The sequence below is a fragment of the Puma concolor genome, chromosome B2 (genome assembly GCF_028749965.1).
Source record: "Puma concolor isolate L17-30 chromosome B2, mPumCon1.1.hap2, whole genome shotgun sequence".
Taxonomy (NCBI): Eukaryota; Metazoa; Chordata; class Mammalia; order Carnivora; family Felidae; genus Puma; species Puma concolor.
The window spans coordinates 126592167-126619225 of NC_141671.1; the positions used below are offsets into that span (position 1 = coordinate 126592167).

Here is a 27059-nt window from a genome sequence, read left to right on the forward strand (position 1 = left end):
TTGTTCTCCTTACTGCAGTCCTGCTGGGTTGGTCTTCAGTTGCCCTTCCTATGTAATGAGAAGCTAATATCCAACAAAGTTAAGTATCTTGATTGGGATTCTACAGCTTATAGTTAGGGTTTGAATCTGGCTCTGTGTGATTCCATAGCCCATGTTCTTTCCACCAAATTCTGATACCTTTCAAGTCAGCCAAAGCCTAGCGGAACCACTTAACATCTTTCAGTCCTGTCTGGTGACCAAGAAGACTAGCACAGGGAGCAAGCCAATCAGTGATGTCCTCTAGAATCGGGGTACAACCTGGTGGCCCTCACACTTGTTCGTAACCTGGCTGAGGTCTGAAGATAAATCGTGTGAATGTATATCTAGATGAGAAGGTGGAATGTGGATTTCACGGACTATTTTTGAAGGTGGCAAAGCAATAGGAGTCTGCAGTGTTTTGTTTCTTGTTGTTGTTGTTGTTTTAATATAACTTATTGTCAAGTTGGCTAACATACAGTGTATGCAATGTGCTCTTGGTCTGGGGGGTAGATTCCCATGATTCATCAATTACCTACAACAGAGTCTGCAACTGTTTGTATGCAAACATAATGCTGCTTCCCAAGGTCAGAAGGTTCGGCATTTCCAGGTGTGCCCTATTTGCTGAATGTGGTCTCCACTCTTGTTTGCTGCCCTTAGTGAGTAATGTGTGATACTTACGGATTTTCAGCACACGGCCACTCGACAGAGACTTGCCCTTCCCCAAGCTGCGAGGCTGTAAGAGTTACGGGCCTTCGTGCTCGCTCATTGGTCCTGCGCCTTCACTGGCAGATCTCACTCTGAATGTGAAAGTTCTTTCACGGTTAATGAATCCTGATGGAAATTTGATTGTTTCAAGGGTTTATAGGTGAAATTCTGTGGTTATTCTGGCTCATACTCCATCTGCCTCTCATTCCTACTTCTCAACTTTCACCCTTCCGGTTAATTTTTCCAGCTTATAAACTGGTTATGATTAAACAAAAGAAAAAACGAATTTGGAAAAATCAACTACTCCTGCTTTAACTGAGGGTGCAGACGCGTGTGTCTTGTAATGGTAGTGAAGCTGGTAATAACAGTACGGTGACAAAATTCCAGCCACCCCGCTGGAAGTAACACAGTTGGGTAACTTACCCATCTGTCACAGGATGTGTCTAATGAAAAATGGTTGTAGAGTTCATCGATTGTCACGTAAAAGAGGCTATTGCAGCATTGGGTTGGTAAGGGGAGAGGTGAGAAGGATTGGGAAGGTGGATGTTCTTTCTGGTGGAGTCTGTCTTTGTTCTGCTGATGGAAGGTTCCATAGAAAAGCAGTAGAGCTGCCGGACAGATAGGAAGGAATCAAAGCTATAATTAACTTTGTGTTTCATTGGGTTCTACAACAGTGATCCTTATTTCTCCAAAGATGAAATCTTATAGTCTTACCCTATAGCTTTTATACTCCCTAAAGTCAATCAATCTTTCGGTTTATGCTGAATAGATAAAAATGATATTGCTGCAGTTAAAGTGGGGGTGGAGGAACCTGGTAAAATTAAGGAACATTTCATTGGTTATGCCAGTATAGCTCCATGGGGAAATAACAGGTTGATTAAAATTCTTGGACTGTTGTTTAATTATTTAGAGTGAATGTTCTAACAGAAAGATTTTTTTTTTTGGTAGCCCTTTTGGTTTATTCCTAACGTATTTTAGTCCCCATTTATTTGTTTTTAAGCTTTAAAATATCCAGGGCACTTGGGTGGCTCAGTTGGTTAAGTGTCTGACTCTGGATTTTGGCTCAAGTCATGAGTTCAAACCCCACATCAGGCTCTGTGCTGACCTGCTTGAGATTCTCTGTCTCTGTCTCTCTCTCTCTCTCTCTCTCTCTCTCTCTCTGCCTCTCCCCTGCTTGCTAACTCTGTCTCAAAATAAATAAATAAATATTTTAAAAATACCCCAAGTACCTCTCCACATAGGTCTTTTTCATCTCTCCCATGGCACTAGGTACTTCTCATTGGTCAAAGCTGTTGCTATTTTGTTTATCGTTCTGTCTTGGAAACATGTTTATTAGGAACCCATCACAGAATTCAGATCTGCCTGATGGAGGCTAAAAAGCAAATTTACAAATTATAAATGATTGTGGAACATTTTGAATGGGAGAGAAACTGACAAAATAGACTTTCAGCTTATATTGATGAGACAGACTAGTGGTGGTGATGCATTCTCTTTGTAGGTAAGAGAGAGGCATGAGCAAGGCATAGAAATCTATTCTAATGGTGCTTTCCAGACTTGTTCACCCCAGATGTATCGGGTATAAGCAAGTATATTTAGAAAAGAGCAAGGCATGTTCGTGGACTGGTAAGAATCCCACCATGTAATAATTTGTGCGTCAAAACAATTGTTTGAGAGTCCTTGTGTTGGCTCTTCCTGTAGCCAAGGCAAGTGCTGATATGCTATCATTTCTGTTCATATTTCTTTAGCTGTGGCTTTTTTAGGTCCCTGTGCATTTTTATCGTTGGTTATAGTTTTTATGTATGTGTGTCACAGCATTTGGGAGTGGGTGTACATAAGGCTTCAATCATTTGACTGCCAGCTTTGCTGAGCTCATGTGTTTTGTTGTCCTTATTTATGTGTTTGCCAGGGAGAAATGCTTGCTACCTCTCCAGTTGGCTTTGGAATCCAAGAATGTGAAACTGGCCCAACATGCCTTGGCAGGAATACAGGTAAGGCTCTCACTGGGTGCAGTCAGATGACAGAAATTGACAGGCTACTTTGGCGTTGAAAGAACAAATACTTAACATTTTGAATACTAGCCGTCAAAGACCCAGACCACAATTTGATTGAACTAGGTAATAACCACAGAAGACAGAGGATTTTCTTACATTTACCAGCGTTTCTCTGTGGATCGCATTATCTTGTTGAGCCTTTGTCATCTGATACTGATTCCTGGGGACCCAGCTAGGCTCGCATAGAAATGAAATGTTTTGGAGGATGGCCAGCTTTAGGAGGGCCCAGGATCTCTTGATCCCCCGAGAAACATCTCAAGTTCTATACCAAGTAAAATCTTATATAAATTCAACATCTGTGGTTCTGCGTAAGGAGAATTAATAGTAAACTGGAAAGATTTTATCTTGTTTTCCATTTTACAGTTAGGTTAGTGAATGAACTCATGTGTTTTGTTTCCAGAGCAAACTTGGAGGGCCAAAAAGAAATTTGGTCTAATCAGAAAAGCCAGGGGTGCCTGGGTGGCTCAGTCCATTGAGAGTCTGACTCTTGATTCAGCTCACGTCATGATGCCTGGGTCATGGGATCAAACCCCACACTGGGCTCCATGCTAGATGTGGAGCCTGCTTGGGATTCTCTCTCTCTTTTCCTGTGCCCCTCTCCCCTGCTCACATGCTCTCTCTCTCTCTAAAATGAAAACAAAAAAAAAAAAAAAAGAAGAAGACAATAAAAGTCAGATTGCTTGAACACTTTCCTTCTCTGAGCATTTGCTCCTGTATATTTTACACCATATGTAATAGGTCTAATTCGAACAGTGCAAAGGTCATGGCTATATAAATGCATTGAAGCAGTTTGGTTTCTAAGTGACAAAGCTCTGTGTAGTTCAAGCCTATGGGGTTTATGCAGTGTGGCCATGGATGGGTAGCATTTGTCAGATGTCTTTTCACATTAGTATGTATTATTTCATCCTTTAAGTCCAGAGAAGGCCCTAATGCTTCTTAAGAGTTAATACCTCTGATGGGGCGCCTGGGTGGTTCAGTTGGTTAAGTGTCCGACTCTTGATTTAGGTTCAGATCATGATCTCACGGTTCGTGAGTTGAAGCCCAGCGTCTGGCGCTGGGCTGAGAGCACAGATCCTGCTTGGCATTCTCTCTCCCCGTCTCGCTGTCTCTTCCTCTGTCAAATAAATAAGTAAACATTAAAAAAAAAAAGTCAATACATATGAATGAGAAAACTAAGACTCTTCTTTTTCCAGTGGATTGGAATTAGATAATGTACATGTTAATATTAGATTTTTTTTTTTTTTTGAGAGAGAGAGAAAGAGAGCATGCATGTATGTGGAGAGGGGCGGAGGGAGGGAGGGAGGGAGGGGGAGAGAGAGAGAGAGAGAGAATATCCCAAGCAGGCTCCATGCTCAGTGAGGATCCCACCTCAGGGCTCAATCCCATGACCTCGGGATCATGACCTGAGCTGATATCAAGAGTTGCCCACTCAATCGACCGAGCCACCCAGGCGCCCCAGTATTAAACATTGTTAAACACTGTCAATGTTATTAAATACTCCTTGTTTTCTCCTTGGGGCAGCCATGAATATGAATGAGCGTTTGTGTTAACCTGTGTGTTTCCTTTTCTCTAATATTGTATGGATTTCCCATGTAGTTATTTCTCAACCCCCAGACACTCTAAGCTTACAGAACCATGTTCTTAAGGTCTTGCTTTATCTGTTAATTCTAATGAGTGGGCACTGGGTACTCTTACCACCGTCTGTCACCTACTGTCAAGTGTAGGCACTTTTGTAGGCCTTTGCAGTCTTTATCACTTGAAGTAAAAACAGGTTTGAATGTCAACTTTAACTCTGGGGTACCTGGCATGCACTGTGTGGTAGTGAAAAAACCTCTTTTGAAAGGATATGGCCAGAAGGTCAGGCAGTCCTAAGAAGGTTCGAAATGCTTGTGTTCTGGATCTGCAGTGACATTCTGCTACAAGAGGGAGTCCTTACCCAAGGTGAATCGGAATTCCAAAAGTTCTTCCCCGCTGCGGCTCTACCCTGAACGGGACGAGGACAAATTTAAAAGGGATAAATACAGAATCTTTCACCAGCGTCTCAAAAATGGACTGCCTCAGGACAGAATGGGAAGAATAGCTTAACTGAAGCCCTGGTGAATGAGAATTAAGGATTTCAGGGCAAGTCAGCATAGAATGTACCGTGACTTGCAGCTAAGCTCATTTGATCCGAGACTATAATTAAAATTCTACATTGCTGTTTTTCAGTTTTTGGTTTTAGGCAATAAACCCATTTAGTCATCTCACATAATGAGAATTCTGGTGGTGGTCAGTTCTAGGTCTAATTCAACAGCTCAGTGGTGCCACCGAAGACCCCATTTCTTTGTGCCTTTCCCTTCTGCCATCTTAAACATTTTTAAGACTTTTTTTCCTTTTTTTAAGAGCAATGTCAGATTTACAGTGACATTGATAAGAAGTGCAGAGCTTTCCCATATACTGCCTACCCTACCCGTTCATAACCTCCTCCATGAACAGCATCACTCACCAGAATGGTACATTTTTTTTTAAGTTTATTTATTTATTTTGAGAGAGAGAGAGAGAAAAAGCACAAGTGGGGGGGGGGCGGGCAGAGAGAGAGAGAGAGAATCCCAAGGAGGCTCCACATTCGGTGCGGAGCCCAACATGGGGCTCCATCCCATGACCATGTAATCATGACTTGAGCCGATATGAGCCGACAAGAGTCAGATGCTTAACAGACTGAGCCACCCAGGGGCCCCAAATGGTACACTTTGGCCAACGATCCACTTACAGTGACACACAATCACGCAAAGTTCACAGTTGACCTTAGGGGGCACTCTTGGTTGCATTATTCTTTAATGTCGGACCACCCTTAATGTGTGACATTCACTCTGGAGGCCGCATACTCTCAAGCAGGAGAGTATTTATGAAACCGTATCACACCAAGAACATTTAAAGATGCCTCAGGAGGTCTCGTATAGAGAAGAAAAGACTGAAGTGGACTTCATAGCTGACTTCAGATATTTTAGCTTAGCCCTTGTGGCTCCGGCGAAAGATGAAGGATTTAGAAGTTGTCGGGAGGTGGGTTGTGGTACAATTGAAGATAGAATTTTCTAGAAAATAAGAGTTGTCCCCAAATACAAAAGAGCTGTGAGGTGTAACATTTCCTGACCTCGTGAAAGTGAATGTTCTCTCGTTCGGTTTTTGTGGGATTCGTTTTCTGCTGAAAATGCATGAAGATGTGTGAATTCGTGAGCGCTTCTTTGGTAAAGTAAAAAGGTAAACTTTTTCTGAAAAGTGAACTTGTCGACCACAAGACCTTCTCCTTTCCTGTGACAAAGCCACATTCAGAAAGGGTGTGCGTGAATGTGACCTTTGTAAGGTGCCGGATCCCCGCCGGGCACATTCATCCTCCGCCCCCACCAACCACGTGACCTGAATGGTTGCTGTGTTATTTAGAATGACTTACCTAATAGCAGCAAAAGGTCTTTGCCCAAACTGTTGACCAAGGGTTCGATGCATTTCTCTTTTTCACTGGCACATGGCATGAGTTCTGCCCTACCGGCCTCCACCTACGTGGCTCCCGAGTACAATTACCCTCAGTACATACTAAGATACAACAGAATGAGGCAGCAGGGGGGGAAGCCTATCTGTGATCACTGCCTTGTGCCTCTTTACAGAAGCTTCTGTCAGAAGAGAGGTTTGTATCCATGGAAACAGATTCTGATGAGAAGCAGCTGCTCAATCAGATCCTGAATGCCGTGAAAGTGACGCCTTCCCTCCATGAAGACCTGCAGGTGGAAGTGATGAAGGTTGGTTTGACGTCATTAGAACAGGAACGAGCTAACCCCTCCACCCCCCCCCCCCATTGTTACCTTGAAAGTGCCTCTGCGCTGTGGTCATGCTGGCACCCCCTTCATCTGGAATGCATGGTTATCCTTGCTTATGGTCCCCCAGAATTACCTGGATTGCTGAACAGAAATGACAACTGAGTAAAAAGGTAACTTTTCAGTGACATGTATGATTTGGGGCCTGATCCTGCGTGTCTAATGTTGTTAGGTGATGTGTTTATCACTTTTTGCGAGAATGTATGTGAGTTGGTCCAGCTTAGGGTAGACCTGATCATTCTGGTATTCAGCTGCCTGTTTATGTTAAAACACAGCGAGGACCTAATGATGTTTTCCCACATACTAAGGCTTTGGAATAGACACTTTAGGGACAGGAACACCATCCTTAGGAACCATATCACAATCACATCTTTCTTTTCCATCCTCAAATTACATGAACCGTATCTTCACTTACCATTTTGGGGGATGGTATCTCTCCTTCCCCTTGCCTTTTTCCCTCCCTTGAGAATCACCATGATCTGGAGCCCTTAATGCTGACTCTGGAACGTGTCATTTCCTGTGAATGAACGGTGAGTTGGGCAGAAGAGGATGGAAGTCTGTGTCCAGAACAGCACCTTGGTCAGAAAATCACAGCTGAAACCCCTGGGCTGGCTTTTAATAATGCCATCTGTTCATTTCCCCCCTAGAGGAATAAGCATAGAGAAATATTTAAGAACAGTTGGGTGTTGTATAATGGTTGATTTCTCCCCGAAAATGCACTGAAGGATTTTTGTCTTAGATAAGAGATTTCACTCTTCTGGGTGTGAGTTTCTCCATTCAGAAAAGAAAAGATGATTTCAGTGATGACATTTTGTTAATGCCTTGGGCCTCACCATAGCCCGTAGTCCATGGGTGATTTAGTGGAGTGACAAAGAGCTGAGACTCTGAAGCTAGCCTGTCTGGGTTTGAATACTTAACACCTATTCACTTTCTATTGGGGCATCCTCAGGCAGATTCCTTCATCACTCTGTGCCTTCGTCTCCTCATGTCTAAAATGGAGGATATAATAGCATCTACCCAGTAGGATTGTTGCAAGAATTAAATAAGTGATATTTGTAAAGAACTTAGCACAGTATCTGGCATAAAGCAGGTGCTTTAGAAGTGTTACATATTCCCACTACTTCCTGCCTGCTGCGGCTGAGTCATAATCTCAGTGGGTGCATCTAGGAATATTCTTTTTTTTGTTGTTAAAGTTTATTTATTTTGAGAGAGAACATGTGTGTGCAAGCAGGGGAGGGGCAGAGAAAGGGAGAGAGAGGATCCCAAGCAGGCTCTGCACTATCAGAGCACAGCCCAACACAGGGCTCGAACTCACGAACCGTGAGATCGTGACCTGAGCCGAAATCAAGAGTCGGACGCTCACCCCGCTGAGCCACCCAGGAGCTCTAATCTAGAAATACCCTTAAACACCGAAACGTTGAAAATCTCTGAGCTAACTGATCCTTAAGATCTTAATCGTCTTTAACTCTCTTTGATTCTGTAAAATGTACAGTTTTGCCTTGTCCTCTGACACACGTGCGGCAGCTCTGGAGTCATAGGAACTGAAAAGCAACCACTTCTAGGCTCATTTTACTTTTCCACGTGCTGCCACTGAGAGGCCAGGCCAGCTGCCGTGTTAATTAATCACTTTTGTGGCGTCCAAGTCCAGTCTGTTGAGTCGTCCTATTCTTAGTCTCCATATACTGGAGGGTGAACTGTGGTATCATGCTGAGAGACCTGTCTCACAGATTTCCCATTATTCTGGATATTCTCCCAGGAATACACCTTTTTATGGAATCCACAAATTTGTCTTAAAAATTAAAAGTACGTATTCTTCTTAAAGCCTTGGAGAAGCAGAATGTCTGATGGTTGTGTCAACATTAACACCTGTTTTGAAAACTTACGCTCGCTCCCTACCTGCAGCCCAGCAGTGTCTTCTGCTAGCCTTGCTGGGGACAGGAGTTGACACATGTTAACTCTCCTGGAAATGCTGGAAAATCCATCTTCATCGACTTTCTAATGACACCATAATAGGCCGTTGGTACTCGTTGTTAATGTCTGGGAAGAAATAAGGCATTGTCAGAAAAAAGAAGGCCATAATCAGACCAGCCGTTCTTTATAATTAGATTTCCAAAATGCTTAAAAGTATAAGGGCCTTTGCTTGATGCTGTTATTTTTAACCATTTAGGCATTGGAATTTGGGGGAAAAAAATTTCAGCTCACAACAAACCTAGCTTTAAGCTAATTTTCTTCTCTTTTCTTTTCTTTTCTATGTTTATTTTTGAGAGAGACAGAGTATGAACAGGGAGGGGCAGAGAGAGAGGGAGACACAGAATCCGAAGCAGGCTCCAGGCTCTGAGCTGTCAGCACAGAACGTGACGCGGAGCATGAACCCATGAATCGTGAGATCATGACCTGAGCCGAAGTCAGACGCTTAACCCACTGAGCTACCCCAGCTGCCCCTAAGCTAATTTTCTTATAGTATACTTTTATTTTAGATAAACATTTTGAGCCAAGCAGCTAAAACATAAATGATGAGGTAACTGTGCTTTAGAGTGGTATTATTATTATTCATATTAAATGGAACTTTAGAGATAGTGGTCTGACTGCTTTGGCCCACAAGGGAGGGCTCCATGGTCATTTACTTCTGACATTTAGATTATTTGTGTATGAAGACCTATCCAAATTATAGCATTTCTCGCTTAGAAATAATAATAATGTTCATACCCTGTCTCTATGCTGGAAGAATTTCTGTGGTAACTTTAGTACTTTTCAAAGCATGTACCCTTTTATCTTGTGATTCTATAATACTTATGATGGCCCTGTAAAAACTCTCAAATAAACCCTTGTTTTGCCAATACCATTACCATATTACAATGTTCTTGCCCCTTGTTCTCCCTAAAATTACATTGAACAAAGAGAATTGGATGAGTCCTCAAAGAAAGGCTGGATTCCCAATACACGTGAAAGGTATATTTATCCTTGATGCTTCTACATAGCTTGTTCTCGTGATAAATGATCTAAACCGGGCATTTCCTGTAAAACTCTTCTAGTCATTTGAGATAAATATTTTGTAGGTGCTAGAAAATGTTTTAACATGAAATACGGTAGGCATTTTCAAACGTTGGTATGCACTTCAGGAGCGATAAAGCCACACCATGCAGTTTTTATTTATGTCTGTCTAAACACAGCATAGCACATTTTTATGACAAACCCCAGGTGCTCTATTTTAAAAAGCTACGCCATGCATTTTGCTCACATATTGCTATCTGCTAGTGTTTGTAAACATGAGAAATTGAACTGTGTCACACTCTTCAGAGTAGGTATGTAGCAGTTGTATTAAATTCCGGAAGAGAAAATAATATGGTTTGCTCTTTTAGAGGTTTCCCTAAGATTAAACTAACTAACTAATAATGGAACTCAGGATTCTGATGGCAGTGTCCCCATTTAGAAAGAAGGCCCTAGACTTGCAATTGGAGGGTTAAGAAAAAAAAAATCAGTGGTGCTTGCTCCTGACAAATTAAATTAGGTTAGATCACTTAGTCTAAGACCTGTTCTACAGGATTTTACTATCTAACAGCAGGGGGAGAAAAGGCAATTTTGATTTATCGAAATGGCCCTGGGATCTAAATAAAAATTTTATAGCTTGAGCAAATCGAGTATCAGGACCGTAGAATCAGAAAGGTTTTTCTGTAGATAGATTACCTTAGAAATGGATTAGTTGACGGCAGGGAGCTATTTAGTATTTAGGTTCAACGCTTGTCCTCTTTGGTAATATTTTCCCTTGGTATCTGCCCTTTCTATAAATGCCATGCAGACTTGATAGGAGTCAGGTACAACAAACTAATGACATCTCCAACTAGAGCAATTAGGACTTTTTTCCCCACCCTTCTTGCTGGTAGATAACCTTTAGTGAGGTTATTAATTCATAGAGCCAGCTGAGTCTTTAAAACTGAAGGGAATTGTGTGGCTGGCCTTTTCTCACATAAGTATGTTGCAGAAGGGAGCATTCTGTCTGGGGAGGGCAGCCGGCTTTGTGGATAAGGAAGGATGTGATACTGAATCCTGAGAAAGCATTGGATGAACGTTCTGTTATTGGCCATTCTACATTGCATGCATCTTGGGGTAACAGAAATGAATACTGGTGGGATACTTCACAATTTTTAAAGGAGAAATGACAGGGGCTAATTAATTAACATTTATTCTGCATCAGACACTCTGGTAAATACTCTACATTCATACTCAGATCGTACATCAAGGAAAGTGGCAGGGCCAGGATTTGAACTGTAATTCAGCTGGAGGCCGTGCGTGTCTCTTAAACAGTGCGTTTTCTTGCTTGCCGTCTAAGTCTATTCTAAAAGGGTTGTAGGCGGTAGCCATTACCATTCTCATTCCAAAGATGATTGAACAGAAAAATTAAGTCACAGGCTGATAAGGAGCAAAACTAACAGTGGTTCAGAGTCCTGTGTGTTTTCTGTATCTTTCATGACAGCGCGTTCTCTCACTAGTTTCAAGACTTAGATTCAAATACAAAGGAAGAATCAATGTCTCTTTCCCACTAGATTAGTTCTGTGTGTGTGTGTGTGTGTGTGTGTGTGTGTGTGTGTGTGTGTGTTAGAGAGAGAGAGAGAGACAGAGAGAGAGAGAGAATGGGAAAGAGAGAAAGATAGAGATCAGGTTGGGGGAAGGGAAGGAGAATGCCATTTGCTGTTGAAGCATTTTTATATTTTTTAACAAAAGCCAACCAAACATCTACAGAAAATACAAAGATGAGCAACTGATGAAAAAGAGCTGATGGCTATAGGGCTGAGAATCTGGGAGACCAAAGCTTCAGGATGTCCATTTAGAATTCTGGTCTTATAGTGAGGAGGAGAGAGTGCTTTTATGTACCAGCATTGTATTCAGTGCCTTGGCCGGGGAGGAAGAAATGGGCCAAATGGAAGGACTGTTTCTAAACCCCTCTCAGTTGTGTTTTAAAGTTTGTTTGTTTGTTTGTTTATTGAGAGAGACACCGAGAGAGGGAGGTGGGGGGGGCAGAGAGAGAGAATCCTAAGCAGGCTCTGCACCATTAGTGCGGAGTGCAGTGCGGGGCTGGAACCCACAAACTGTGAGATCATGACTTGAGCCAAAACCAAGAGTCAGACACTTAACTGACTAAACCACCCAGGCACCCCTATTCTTCAAATATTTGATTACTTCCTGTGTGCCAGGCACTGCGCAAGCCACAGAAGATCCTGTGGTGAAGAAAATGAAACCAAAACCAAACAAAAACAGAGTCTGTTTGGAGACTAATGATGGAGGTATAAATTAATGAAATACATAAATACATATAAATTGTGATGAATACAAGGAAAGAAAAATCTAGGGACCTAAAAGTATATTTATAACGGGGCCTGATGGAGGGCAGATGAAGAGGAAGACAGAGAAGGCAATTCTTAAGAAGGGACATTTAAAATAAATAAGATCTAAAGCATAATAATCAGATGGGCAAGGGGATAGGGTTAGATAAAGGAAAGAAAAGATTGCTTTATTAATTAGAATTCATTGCAGTTGATACAGGGCAGAAGTTTATTTTCCTTTTTCATAAACTTACGTCAGTATTGGTTGAACCACATGATCTGAGATCCTTGTTTCCAGGATTTTGTTTCTCCATCATGTGGTCCATGATGGTGCCCCATCCCCAGCCAACAGTTCACCTAGCAACCACCTGGGAGACACTTCTGAGTACATCCCATTGGCCAGAATTCGGCTGTATGGGAACGTTTCATCGCAAGGAAGGATGGGAAATGTAGTCTTTATTCGGGCAGCTGTCTGCCAGAGTTCTATTCTTGAAAAACAGAGGGGATAGTGTTGAAAGATGACTGGCAGTCTTCCACAGTCACTTATCACATGAGAATTATAGGCTGGTGTATTTCCCCCCAGCTAGAGGCAGCTGGCTCATCGTCCCCTCCACTACCTTTCTTACTTCACTTTCCCCAGAGGGCAGGGGTGGCCTTGCGTCCAGAGAGAGAGGAGTTTAAGACCCAGTGAATGGCCTGCAATGGACTCTTTAGGGAAAGCACACATTGTTATCTCTCCAGATGGGTAGTCCTTAACTATCGGCCCAGGCATGACTAGACAATTTAGTTAGGAGGTGAAAACTAATCACATATTGTTAGTATTGTTTTTGTCCCCTTAGCATGACCAGAGCATTTGGCACAGGGCTTACTAATTGCTTGTTTACATGGTTATTGACTCATGGAGAGGAGAAGGGTCAGTGGACCGCCAGGGTAAATGACAAGCAAAAGACACTAAACTTGTGATTACAGATAATAATCTGCGTGCATTCAAAAATGAGAAAAATCAACGCAGATTCACACTTCAGAATTGAAATTACCTCCTGTATCACCAGATCCCTCTTTTCATAGGTGAATTGAAGCTATAATGATCCAGTTACTCAGCTGCACTTACACAGTGGTTGGTAGCAGAATAACTTTTTCAACTATTTCTGTTTCTGGAAAGGCTTTGTAGCAAGGCCCTGGTCTCCAGATATGTGATATTGACTAGGTGGAGAAGATAACATTTCAGGCCCGTGTTTAAGTTCACTGCAAGGTTAATGTGAATAATGTGGCTTCTGAAAAATAATGAAACCTAATGAGAGAAGAGAAATCTTTTGCAGTAGATAGGAACTCACTGAGGAAACTTTCAATGGCCTGGAAGAGGAGGAAATCGTGTAGGGTAACTGTCCTATGAAACAGTCTTCAAATTCTGTTGTTTTTAAACTTCTTGACAGTTTTTTTTTTCAAATATCTGGTAGCAGAGTGGTAAGGGCATAGCTTCTGGAGCTAGAATGCCTGGCGACCTTGGGAAAGTTACTTATCTGTGGCTCAATTTTCTGATCTGTAAAATGGGAATAATGGTGATGCATGTGTCCTAGAGTTGTTGTGTCTTAAATGAGTTAATATAAAAGAAGTTCTTACAATGCATGGCATAAGGTTGGTGTTAGATTTCATTTTTGTTACAGTTACTAGAAAAGGGTATGTGCAGCATGATAATAAAATGAATACCTCTAAACTCATTCAAATTTGAACCAGAACATTAGAAACACCTTTGCTTTAAGAGTGTCTCCTTCCTATCTCTTGTCTTCCTCTATAGCCTCCCTCTATGCAGCCTATAATGGTAATTTTCTTCTGTAGTAATGGAAAGGAAGAGTGTGTGTTTCATCATATATATTTCTGATTCCTACAAAAGGACTTCAACATATTTACTGTCGTTGAATTGTAGCTTTCAAAAGCTTTGTAAGTTGTTATTTATCAGTTGTCCACCTAGATACATTTAGGGTCCTAATCATTAGCTATGATTCCACAGTCTACAGAAAACACCCCACCATTTATGCCAGTAAATTTCTGTTCCACCCTACTAGGCAGAATTCATATGATTTGGATATTCTAGAAGAGCTTTACAATTATTAAATGTTTGACATAGAATCAAGTTGGCTTTGGCCCTTTAAAAATTTTTTTCTTAATGTTTTATTTATTATTTTTGAAAGAGAGAGAGAGAGACAGAGCTTGGGCAGGGGAGGAGCAGAGAGAGAAAGAGACACAGAATCCAAACTGAACTGTCAGCACAGAGCCCAACATGGGGCTCAAATCCATGAACCATGAGATCATGACCTGAGCCGATATCAGATGCTTAACTGACTGAGCCACCCAGGCACCCTGGCTTTAGCCCTTTAAAAACTATCTCAAGGGGCTTGCTTGGTCATGTCTATAGGTATTGATTATAAAATTATCAAAAGCTTCATATGTATATGAGCAAACACTGTCTGAAATGAGGTGTCCATTCCGGGGAGAGTCTGAGAGGGAAAGAGAGAAGGAAGAAGTAAAGGTGTTGTCTGTTGGGGCGCCTGGGTGGCGCAGTCGGTTAAGCGTCCGACTTCAGCCAGGTCACAATCTCGCGGTCCGTGAGTTCGAGCCCCGCGTCGGGCTCTGGGCTGATGGCTCAGAGCCTGGAGCCTGTTTCCGATTCTGTGTCTCCCTCTCTCTCTGCCCCTCCCCCGTTCATGCTCTGTCTCTCTCTGTCCCAAAAAAATGAATAAACGGTAAAAAAAAAAATTTAAAAAAAAAAAAAAAAAAGGTGTTGTCTGTTAAGAATTTACTTCTTAAAAATTCAGCTGTGAGAGTAGGTCAAAACAAGTGTCTTACAATTAAACCAGAAAGGACAATTCATTGAACTTTTTAATTTGTTTTCTTTTAGACTTATTTTCATTGGCTTGTTCGGCAACTATATTTTCATTACTAGCAATACATAAAACTTTGTAGGATTAAAAGCAAAATGTTCAAAGACGAGAGTTCCTAACCTACCAGGAAAGAGGTAACGATGTACACATTTACCATAATCCAAGGTAGTTGTGTATGTTGTAAGCAGAAGTACAGTTGGAAAACTTCAGAAAGAGAGACCATGTTGAGCTGGGTAGATCAGCATTTCAAGGAGGGGATGGTACTTGAGTTGGACGTTGAAAGGTGTATGGAACTCAGATAATTCTATAAGGAGGGAGGGCATTCTTGGTAGAGAAGAAAAGCCCTGCAGAAGGGAAAGCATGGAGTGGAAAGTGGGATTAGTGAAGGCTAGTGAGCGATGAGCCTGGTTGAGAGAGGTTCTCTAGGGCCTGGTCAGACCAAGCAGAAAAGGGACAATTCCAGAGCTGGGTATTAGATGTTAAAGTGGGGCGGGGTTTTGCAGGATGGTCTGGAATCAGCAGAACCAAATCAGAGGCACTGGTGAAACGATTTATTGGAAGAGCCTAAGCAAGAGGTCCTGAGGACTTGAGTCAGATTGGTGGCGACAGGAAGGGTCCAATGCAACTAAGTGCAGAAAGGCGCACCCCAGCTGCACCGAGCTGATCTGCAGAGAGAGAATCAGGAGCGGTGGTCACTGGCAGTGTTGTAGGTGGTAAGTAGGTGGGGAAGGAAAGATCCAAGATGATTACAGGTCTAGGAGCCAGCGTTTCTGACTGAATGATGGGTTTTAAGGGGCCAGTTTAGGAGAGGGACAGTGACTTCACATTGTCAGATATTAAAGAATTGTAAATTTTTTTTTAATGTTTGTTTATTTTTGAGAGAGAGAGAGAGACAGAGAATGAGCAGGGGAGAGGCAGAGAGAGAGGGAGACACAGAATCCAAAGCAGGCTCCAGGCTCTGAGCTGTCAGCACAGAGCCCGATGCGGGGCTCGAACTCATGGACCCTGAGATCATGAACTGAGCCAAAGCCGGACGCTTAACCGATTGAGCCACCCAGGCGCCCCAAGAATTGTAAATATTTTAAAAGGACAATTTAAAGAAATACAAGTAATATCCCACTGCAGTCTTTCCACAATAGAAAATAGTTTGTTGTAAATCCCATAAACATGACTGAGTTTTGTATGTTTCTTTCTAATCATATCTATTTATATGTTCACAGTTATATTCATTGTGTATATAGGATTTTATTTCTTTTTTTTTTTAACGTTTATTTTTTATTTTTGAGACAGAGAGAGACAGAGCATGAATGGGGGAGGGGCAAGAGAGAGGGAGACACAGAATCGGAAGCAGGCTCCAGGCTCTGAGACATCAGCCCAGAGCCCGACGCGGGGCTCGAACTCATGGACTGTGAGATTGTGACCTGAGCTGAAGTCGGACGCTCAACCGACTGAGCCACCCAGGCGCCCCGGATTTTATTTCTGTTTGCGTTAGATTATAAACATTCCCACATGGCTGTATTTATTCTTTCAAGTATAATTTTAATGGTTGCATAATTAGAATTTTAGAGGCGGGGGAAGTGTTAGCTGTTTATCATATTAGAGAGTTAATGAGGTTAATATGGTTTTCATGGAATTGCGTATATTTGTTGGTGATGTTTAGAAGTCGAAATTAGGGACTGAAACTTGGAAGCGATAATTGGCTCTAGTGATAGATTTGTGAGGCTCTCCTAACTCTAGAGGGAAGAGTTAGGAGAATTTGCCAAGGGAGAGAGTTTGGAGGGAAGAATAAAAACGGTTTATTTATTTGTTCAAGTGAATTAGCCAAATTCGTTATAATTTATATGTACATCTTTTTCTACAGATATCACTGGTACAGTACTTCCTAGAATTAGGTGCTAAGGGTGTATTGATGAATATCAGTGAATATCAGACTTACTACTGGTGGCAACAAGTCAAGGCCAGAAAAGAACCTGAGACATGACCGTATGCCAGTGAGTCATTAGAAGTGTTTTCCAAACTGAGTACTCAAGAACTCTAGCAACATATTCTATGGACTTAAAAAAATAATCTCTCAGAATAGCCATTTGCCAGAATGTGGGCAAATTGAGCCAGAAAGTGATTTCTCAAATTACCTGTCACCTCAGCCTAAGATAAATCAATTTAAGTCCTAAGGGGGAAAGTTTCATGCCTCGGGGCTATAGCTCAACGACCTCTTGTTGCCTTCAGTCCAGGATCTCTGAAGCATGGTGAAGGATCAATGGGTCATCCCAGATCGCCTTTGAAAGTCCTGGATTCTGGCTCCAAGGCCTTTGGAAGCAGAGCAATGTTGTAGGGGTTCTTAGCTCTGTTCACAAGGCACATGGGGTGTAAGTGATCCCAAACAGTGGTTCTCAACTGGGGGCCATTTTGTCCCCCAGAGGACCTTTGGCAATGTCTGAAGACATTTCTTGTTGTCACAACGGGGAATGCCACTGTCCTCTGGAGGGCGAAGGCCAGGAATGTTGCTAAACATTTTGCAATACACAGGACAGTCCCCCACAGCAAGAATTATTTGACCCGAATGTCCACAATATTGAGGTTGAGAAACTTTAATCAAAGTAAGAAAAAAAAAATGCTTCTTGTAGGTAGCCCCATTTTAAATTTAGATGATAAGAAAATGTCCCCTGACATTCCGTGTGTACTTTGTGACCGCCCCCAGCCCCACTCTGAAGATACACATTCCGCCGTTCTGCTGTCTTCAGGAGGCTGAGTCTGCTTTGTTGTTCGTGTGCAGACCCTGAGGGAAAGAATCTGTTTCTATCTCATGGCCAAGGTACCTTCAGCAGTTCCCACTGCATAAGTCTGAACGTGCAGAAGTGGGACAGGCCCTGCACCCGAGGGAAAGGCGTTTGGTGGCTCAGGATCTCCGTGCTCAACACGGAATTTTCTGTCCTTGTTCTTGCCATACTTGACAGAGTAAAAAAAGAACTGGAATGTTTCTGAAAAGAAGAAATTATGCAATTATTTTTAATTTTCCGAAATTTCATGCCAAGATACATGAAAGGCCAGAAGGAAATGTGCATTAAGTAACAAAGCTAGATTTTCAGCCAGAACCAGAGCTGGGGTTGGAAATGCACTTGGCATTAAGAATTTGAAGAGAGTCCTGCTCCTCTCCATACACCGGGAAAGGCAAGGCCTTCTGTGGGCTGTGCTCAAGTTTTTAGTTACTTTTTTGAGCTCTCGTAGATTTTGTTTGCTTTGATTTATAAATAACATCTGGTACTTGGAAAAATGAAACTACAGTCACCTCAAGATGCCCCTCAATGTAAATAAGACAATTTTAATAGTTTTAGAAAGAGGAAAAGAAGAATTCCTTGTTCGTTCAATATGCCCCCATGCCCTAGATGTGCCTGGACTCCCCCAAATCAGCTCACTTCTTGATGGAACCCGTGTCTCCTCCCCTTGGTTTAATTTATTAATTGTGTTCCAAAATGTTAAATTTAAAGATCCACAAAAAGATGAAAACAGCATTACAACTAGTGTGCTATGTGTTAGACCCAGAGAGGCTTTCCCAGAACTCAGTGTATTTTCCCAGGCCCCGTGCCCATCACAACTTACTGCAATTCCTTACTTTATGACGGTCTTCAACACCTGGTGTTGTTAGCCCTGCAAGATCAGGGGTCATGGTATCTTTTTGGTTCAGAACCGTATGCCCAACACCCACACTACATCAGATCCCTAGTAACACACCAATAAATATTTGTTGAATACATGAACGGGAGCCCAAGTAACACAGCACGCGGTTCGATGCAAAGCAGACATGTAGTTGCTGCCCACTAAGTTCAAGAATCACTTCTTCACTCCTGTATTCACAGAAATGGTCCTGTGGAGGACTCATGTGAAACCTTGGCAGAAGTGAGATCTTTGAGTCCTAAATTTTAGGCCACTTACCATTTACGACGTTGAGTACAAAAGGCGGGTTCTCAGCAAAGCATGGCAGATCTCAGAAAGGGCGTTCCTTCCATAAGTCTCTCGGGAGATGCCCTCTGGTTAGTGGAGATGATTTCTCCCTGTCCAGAGTGAGGTCCTGCCAGGCAGCTGGCCACCCCGAAAGCAGGCTTACTGAATTCTGATTGCTCTAACCAAGTCATGGGAAACTCCAGTATGACTACTTTGTGTGGTTGCAAAATCTGCCTCTAGCCAGTCACACCACCTGATTCCAACACTCGAATTCCCAGGATAGTTTTCTTCTGTACAACTGGGCTGTCTTAGCGTGTTACCTGCATGTTTTACGATAATGACCAGGCACGTAGGTGCACAGGCTCACTGAAACTCTGTGAGGTTGATCACTCACGAGGACAGTGTATCTGAGGGACTGAGCATGGGTCAGGACGGACTAGCTCCCAGGGCCCAGCGAGGTACCATAAACGTGGTGGGCATCAAAAAATCCGATCTCACTACTAAGGAGCTTATCGATCTAATGAGGCATCGAGAGGGCACACAGATTTAAGTAGTATGTCTAAGCTGCTCCGTATAAATGCTGTTTGCATTTCCTGCCCATTCTGGGATCATCACGTCTGTAATAGTGATATCTGGTATTGTGCATTTTGAACAAAGTATTATCATTTTTCTGGTATTTTAATATGTTCTCTGTAATAGGCTACTATATTAATACCTAAATATAAAGCTTTGTAAAAAAAAATAAATACAAGAACAGGGGAGACAGGAGAGATACCGGTCAGATTGACTAGATGGTAGGTGGGGAGAGCAGGGGTAGGATGATCCTCAGGTTTCACATGTGGGTGACTGTTGCCTTTTACTGTGGGAATTTCTCACATCCCTTTGCCAAATGCACCCTAGTCGCTTCATTGTTACTGGAATGACGAGGCTCTGTCTTCAACCTTATCTCCATCTCGTTAAGCGTCTCCTTTTATCACTCCGGTTGATAGTTTGGCTCAGCACCTCTGCTTTTATTTGGGATTCATTGGACTGGCCAGCCCTGAAACAATATTCGCAAAACGGTTAACCTTGAGCACATAAATTGACACGCAACAAGGTCCCAGCCTACGGCTCCAGCACCATCTCTGGCCTCTACCGTCGCATGTTCGTGCCTTTACTCGTGGCATTTCCTTGGCTCGATACGTCTCTCCCTCCCTGTTCTGTCCTGCATCGGTGCTCTGCCCATGTGTACTCTCCTCCTCAAAGTCTCTCTTCTCCGAGTTTCGATGTCTTCTCGCCTCCAAAACGGAAGCAGCATTTACCGCAGCCAGCCCTGAAGGACAGTATGCAGGCATTAGTTTCTCCGGTAGATGAGCTTCCTTGATGTCAAAGACTGTGCTTGCTTTTTATATTTGTGACTCCACAGCAGTTAGACTCTTAGTGAATAATGACTTGAACTGACTTGAAGGGAGCCCGTAAAGGAGGGAGAAAGGGAAGCCACATCAGAATGACAAGGACTTTGGGTAGTAGGAATCTGGGGCAGTGATAAATAGCAGAATGCAGGGGCGCCTGGGTGGCTCAGTCAGTTAAGTGCCTGACTCTTGATTTTGACTCAGGTCATGATCTCAAGGTTTGTGAGTTTGAGCCCTGCCTAAGGCCCCGCACTGACAGCTTGGAGCCTGCTTGGGACTCTCTCTCTCTCTCTGTCTCTGTCTCTGTCTCTCTTTTTCTTCTCTGCTCCTCTCCTGCTTGCACACTCACGGGTGCGCACTCTCTCAAAATAAGTAAATAAACTAAAAAAAACAAAACAAAAAAACTACTCTAAAAAATTAGTAGAATGCAGACTCCAAAAGATTTATGTTTTTGAACATGATTGATTTTTTTAACTTAAAATGCACCCAATTGTTTGTTAGAATGGCCACGATGAGTTACATCAAATGGAGACTTGTTTCACCTCTGTGAGAAGACAGCCCTGGACATAGATGCATCATGTGCACTATTGTTTTACCCCATCATTTAATGTATTCGTTCCTTAAATATCCTTGCGAGGTGGGGGGGGGGGGTGGATTTTACAGATAAGGGGATAGAGAATGTAGTCACACAGCAGTTAGGCACTGAATCAAATGCCACAGTCGTGTTACTAAAACACTGTGTTTTAGCTCTGATTATCACAGCACCTGCCATGTCATGATATGGTCCAGGGCCAGGTCTGCTGATGGAGAGACCCCAATCGTGGCCATGAGAAGCCCTTGGGAGAGGGTTAATCCAGGGTATTCATGATCAGAAGAACATACCTCTGACCTTATGCTCGTCATCATTATTTGTCCACATCTGTCCCCCTCTGTTCCCAAGGTGACCACGTTTCCCTGCTTCTTGTCACTTACGCCTGATTCTTACAATAAATCAGCTTCACTTTCTCCTTTCTGGCCCAATCTTTTTTTATCCAGAGTTTGTATACACGTTTTAAATTGAGGGGTTGCTTTTTTGCACATAGTAGCTATTCGATTATTGTTTTTTAATGATTGGAATTTTTATTAGCCTTTGCAGTGATTTTTCCCATTTCATGGAACACTTTGTGCCTGTTTTCCTATCCTCGTAGCTCATTTATGGAGGCTGTGCAAGCAAGCTAGATTGCAAGATGCTGCCGATCACTCAAGTTCCTGCTGTTCAGTGATGATGTGGTCAATATACTTTAATGACCCCATGAGGGATGTATTTTTAATGGAATTGCCCTCAGTGTTTAGCTGCTCTTGTGTTCCCGGAGGGCCAGTGTGCTCAGAACGTGAATCTGAGCTTTCTGCCCTCTCATCGTGCTTTACATTTCTTTGCTGCCCCCTAAATTTCCTACACCCAATCTGTGTTTTGATCCAGTGAACTAATGCTGGCTAGGCATTGGGCACACCAGCCATTTCTCCACTGATGGTTTTGGTACGTCATTTCTGTCTACCGCATCGTCCTCGCTGGACACCGTGCCCTCTGTCTATATTGTGCGAGTCACAGGGGCCACGAGCACTGCCCTCCCTGTAATTAAAACCTGCTGTGCTCCCAACACAACAAACCGGGCGTGAGCTTGAGGAGCTGGCTTCGTGAACGCGCTTCACGTCCGTTTCGTTATTTTCGGTTGCTGTTGGTTTTTGCAGTCAGCTCAGCGTGTCTTTGGATATTAATGGCCAGAGCCTTTTTTCAAAGACCTTTTGAACTCTGTCAGCATTTGCTGGGTACGGGGATCCTGAACTTCCCTCAGACTATTGCACATCTACTCTTGTGTACCTTGTATGAAAGCACAGAGTAGCACAAGGCAGAAAGTCGATCACCGGTCTCACAAGTAACATTAATAATTAACCAGTTTAGACAAGCATTTGCCATTATTATTTCCATATTGTAAAGTATTGCCAGTCACCGGTCTTTATTGTAAATACTTAAAGATCCAAGAGCCCAGATGGACAAGTCCTCTCCTATCTCCACAGACCACCACCGCCACCAGCCAGTCTCTCATAACCTCCCACCCACCTGCCATGAATCACGGGGTGGGGGGAGGGGGGGGTGGAGGTAGGGGAACAGAAGGAACCAAAGAAAGGAAACTGTGAGATAGCAAAAACTCGAAGTAAGAAAGCACCCTATGAGAAAGCCTTGAGGGCCTTTCAGAAGCCCAACCAATGTTATAATCTAATGGAAAGATTATAAATAAGTAAACAAACCAGTTGTTCATGAGACTGGTATATGCTCTAAAGTCCTGAAACAAGATGTGACCAGCCATTTTAGAGAGGGTGGTCCGAGGAGGCTACATGTCTCCCTGAGGGATTTACATTTAAGTGGAAACCTGAAAGAAACCAGTCAAATAAGCCACATGAGGAGCAAGCGAGGGAGGGTTTCGGGCAAGGGTACCACCAAGTACAGAGGCATTAGAAGACATGGCCTCTCCCCAACCCCAGCCCCTCCCCCACCCCGGGCCAATTTACGTCGTGGTGACACTGCTGTCCTCAACTGTCACTACTTGTCTACCAACCCCCAACCCCCAAAGATAGTCATTGGACAGAAGAAGGCCTTTTCCCAGTAGGCCTGAGGGCAGCTGCTCCCACAGTCTCTCTCTGTCAGCCTGCCTGGCATGGGACGATTTTTATCTGGAGTTGACTCTTGAGTGGCAGGCACCTTAAGGATCAAAAGACTAAGGAACCGATCCACAATGAACTTATCTAATCTGGTAACGAAAATGGGCAAAAATCCCCTCTTCCTTCTTTAAATTTTTTTTTTCAACGTTTTTATTTATTTTTGGGACAGAGAGAGACAGAGCATGAACGGGGGAGGGGCAGAGAGAGAGGGAGACACAGAATCGGAAACAGGCTCCAGGCTCCGAGCCATCAGCCCAGAGCCTGACGCGGGGCTCGAACTCACGGACCGCGAGATCGTGACCTGGCTGAAGTCGGACGCTCAACCGACTGCGCCACCCAGGCGCCCCCCCCCTTCCTTCTTTAATCGCATACATATTTGCTTTCTTTGAAGGAGCAGCTGTTCCTAGGGTGGATGGGCCAGTAACGAAGACCGAGGGATTAGGAGGGATTCCTTATCCCATCTGGCAATTGCACTTTTTTGGGGTGCTGATTAGGGGCATATCCTGCGCTAGGTAAATTTGCTAGGCTTCAACCTTCTTTCATGAAGTGTGCAGAACCCGATGAGAAACATCCTCAGGCAATCCCCACTGACAGGGCCAAGCTGCAGGCAGGGCACGGAACACGGGTGTTGGGTTCAAGATGAAGGAGCGGATACCAGCACTGTTGTCCCTCAGGCTATCAGCGAGAAAAGTCCAGCATCAGAAGCCAAAGGACAGGGAGAGTCTGGCCTCTTATCTACTCTTATCTATAAAGTTAGAAATGATTTTTCAAATGGCACAGGCTTTTATCAATCTGTTATCTGACAGCTCTTCAAGTAGAAAGTGAAATTTTTAATGGTCCTTGAAGATCTTGCAAACGTCAGCAATTCACTGTCTATATATCTTGTAGAGTAAGGGGAACCTGAGACTAATAAATAGGTAAACTCTGGGCAGCATCTGGGGGGAAGTTACAGGTGTCTGGTAAAGAATTTCTAATCCCTTGTGGATTTGGGAAGGGGACAGGAACAGAAAAGTACAATGAGGCCTGGGTCTAGGAGGAGGACCAGACAGATGACATGGTGGTTCAGGGCATGGAGTCAGATTACTTGGGTTCAAATCTCAACTGTACAGTTTGTTACTTGTATGGTCTTGGGCGGCTTACTTAATCTTTCTGAGCATCAGTTTCCTTATCAGGGCAATAAGGACAATAGTCATCACACTTATTAAAAGTATCAACCTAGGGGCGCTTGGGTGGCTCAGTGGTTAAGCGTCCGACTCTTGATTTCGTCTCAGGTCATGGTCTCATGGTTCATGAGTTCAAGCCCCACATCAGGCTCCACGCTAACAGTGCGGAGCCTGCTTGCCTGCCTAGGATTCTCTGTCTCCCTCTCTCTTTTCTGCATCCCTGCTCATGGGCACATGCACACACACACACATACATTCTCTTTCTCTCTCTCTCTCAAAACAAATAAACTTAAAAAAAAAAAAAAAAAGGCAGTTGGTGCCTGGGTGGCTTAGTCAGTTGAGCATCCGACTCTTGATTTCAGCTCGGGTCATGATCTCTTGGTCATGAGATCTAGCCCCTCATCGGGCTGAGCATGGAGTCTGCTTGCGACTCTCTCCCTCCCTCTCTCTCTCTCTCTGCTCCCCCCCTGCTTGTTCTCTCTCTCTCTCTCTCTCTCTCTCTCACTCAAAATAAATAAATATCTTTTTCAAAAGTATCAACCTAGATAATTTGCACGTCGTGCCTAGCACTGAGCCTGCTCTTATTGGACAGACTTCCTAGAGTTGCTGAGGAATGTGGTTGCTGGCCAGTCTTGCAGTGGCCCTTCCCTGGGAGGACAGGGTCTCTGCATTTGCTTTTTATGGTATTTAGTCTCTGTCTTATTGGGCGACGTGTGGCCACTAATTAGGGAGCAGTGAGGTGGCCCGGGAAGAAACATTAGATAAAGCAAAGAACAAAGGAATCGTAAAACGGCGGGGCCGCACAAATGATATGTGAACCCGTATTTCTGTTTATTTCTGAAATTAACCCCTTCTCTCTCCCTTCCTCCTCCACCTCCCGGATGCTCAAGGTTTTACTCTGCATAACCTACACCCCGACCTTTGACCTGAATGGGAGCGCAGTGCTGAAGATCGCAGAGGTGAGTGCCCCACTTCTCCCAGCCCCCACTGGCTGCTCTGCTCGGTTGGTGCATGCGCACAGCTGCCTTACCTCCCAGCCTGCTTAAGCACGGGCTGGAGCTGCAGCCCGGCAGTGGGGGGAGCCCTTTTCTGATCATTACCTTGGGGGAATTTCCACTAAGGAATTGATCTATAGGAAGCGGGCTGTGGGCGCCAACATGCTCGATAGTCGTGCTCTGCATGCTTTGGTTTGCTTAACTGGAGGCTTTAAAATGGAAATAACAGTACTGGTTCTTCCACCACTGCCACACCCGGGTATCACACCTAGCACTGCCTTCCCAGTCTGTTTTTCATAAGGGTAATTGAGAAGCAATTGATTTTAAAAATGGTTTTTAAGAAACCAGGTACAGGGGCGCCTGGGTGGCGCAGTCGGTTAAGCGTCCGACTTCAGCCAGGTCACGATCTCGCGGTCCGTGAGTTCGAGCCCCGCGTCAGGCTCTGGGCTGATGGCTCAGAGCCTGGAGCCTGTTTCCGATGCTGTGTCTCCCTCTCTCTCTGCCCCTCCCCCGTTCATGCTCTGTTTCTCTCTGTCCCAAAAATAAATAAAAAACGTTGAAAAAAAAAAAATTTAAAAAAAAAAAGAAACCAGGTACAAAAGTGAGAGACATGTTTACCGATGAAATTCCATCCCCCTCCCCCAAGCCCCGATGAACGCATTCTGTGACTATCATTGGAAAGCCTTCTCTTTTCCATCTGTGTTGCAGACTGAGTCCTTTGTACCTTCCAGCACTTCCAAGAGCATGTCCAACAGAAATCTTGGCTTCTTGAATGCCTGGCATATGCCTTTGGCTTTTGGAAACGTCAGCATTCCAAAGCTATACTTTAATACACTTAGACTACTTTTCCTACCATTTCTTGAAACGAGTATCTTCAGGATTCATGTGTTTTGACAAGCGTACACATGCAGACCTCAAAGAGGCAATGATATTCTGAATTCTGAAATTATGAAGAAAAAGCTTAACGATCAGTGGGTTGTTTTTTTTTTTTTTTTTTTTTTTACAGTAATGATTACCATTTCTTGAGGATACCAAGTTGATATTGAGCACTTTGGGCATGCCTTCTTTTTTCTTTTTCTCATTATTGAGGTAATAGACAAGCAAAAATTCTACATATTTTAAGTCTACAACTCACTGTTTTGATAGACATATACATTGTGAAAGAACCTACCACAATGCAACTGCATAAAATATCCATCAACTCACATAGTTACCATTATCACGAGTATTATTTATATTGGCCTATACATGTGCTTTTTATGGTACTGTGTGGTATTAAAGAGTGAAAGGAGAAAATTATTTTTGAGCACACTGAACATTTTTATGTATCTATCAAAAGAAAAAGAAGCAATTAGCTGACCTTGCACTACAATATAAATTCCCAAATGTATATATTTATATAGATGGAACACTTCTCTTTAACATATTTATATGTTTTACTCTATGTAAGTAAAGAAATAGAATATCAGTCGTTTTTTTCAGTTGATTTTTAAGGAACAACTGTGAGTGTTCTTATTATTTTCAAGTTCATTTTTTCGTTGCGCATGTGGTAAGAACAGTTAAGATGAAATCTACCTTAACAAATTTCTAAGTGTCTGATGTGGTAATGTTAACTACAGGCTCTATGTTGCTCAGCAGATGTCTAGAACTTACTCATCGTCTTGTGTAACTGAAACTTTATACCCAATGAACTACCCATTCCCCCCTCCCCACAGCCCCTGGAAATTACCAACCTACCCTTTGTTTGTATGAATCTATTTTAAGTACCCCATGTAGGTTCCCTTTTAAAATGACAAATGCTGGGGTGCCTGGGTGGCCCAGTTGGTTCAGCATCTGAGTCTTGATTTCGGCTCAGGTCATGATCTCAGTTCAAGTTTGAGCCCCACATCAGGCTCTATGCAGACAGTGCAGAATCCATCTCTCTCTCTCTCTCTCTCTCTCTCTCTCTCTCCCCCTCCCTCCCTCTCCCTCCCTCCTTCCCTCTCACAGTTCATGAGTTCAAGCCCCACACTGGGCTCTGGGCAGACAGTGCTTGGGAGTCTATCTCTCTCTCTCCCT

General features: G+C 43.3%; 1 protein-coding gene and 1 long non-coding RNA gene across 8 annotated transcripts in view; both read left to right on the forward strand.

Annotated features, from left to right (window-relative positions):
* Positions 1-27059, forward strand: part of ARFGEF3 (ARFGEF family member 3) — a 188889-nt gene that overhangs the window by 42705 nt on the left and 119125 nt on the right. For 4 of the 7 annotated variants that reach the window (XM_086707978.1, XM_086707972.1, XM_086707971.1 and 1 more), the window contains 3 exons: positions 2630-2711; positions 6413-6544; positions 24897-24965. In XM_086707978.1, coding sequence (XP_086564104.1) covers positions 2630-2711; positions 6413-6544; positions 24897-24965 — 283 coding nt within the window. Of the gene's footprint in view, positions 1-2629; positions 2712-6412; positions 6545-6614; positions 6733-24896; positions 24966-27059 lie in introns of those variants that run through there. The other 3 variants (XM_086707973.1, XM_086707976.1, XM_086707977.1) reach the window with 2 other exon arrangements.
* LOC147581244 (uncharacterized) lies at positions 24987-26300 on the forward strand. Its single transcript, XR_015251575.1, has 2 exons — positions 24987-25349; positions 25595-26300. It is a non-coding gene; the product is annotated as an uncharacterized LOC147581244 (long non-coding RNA).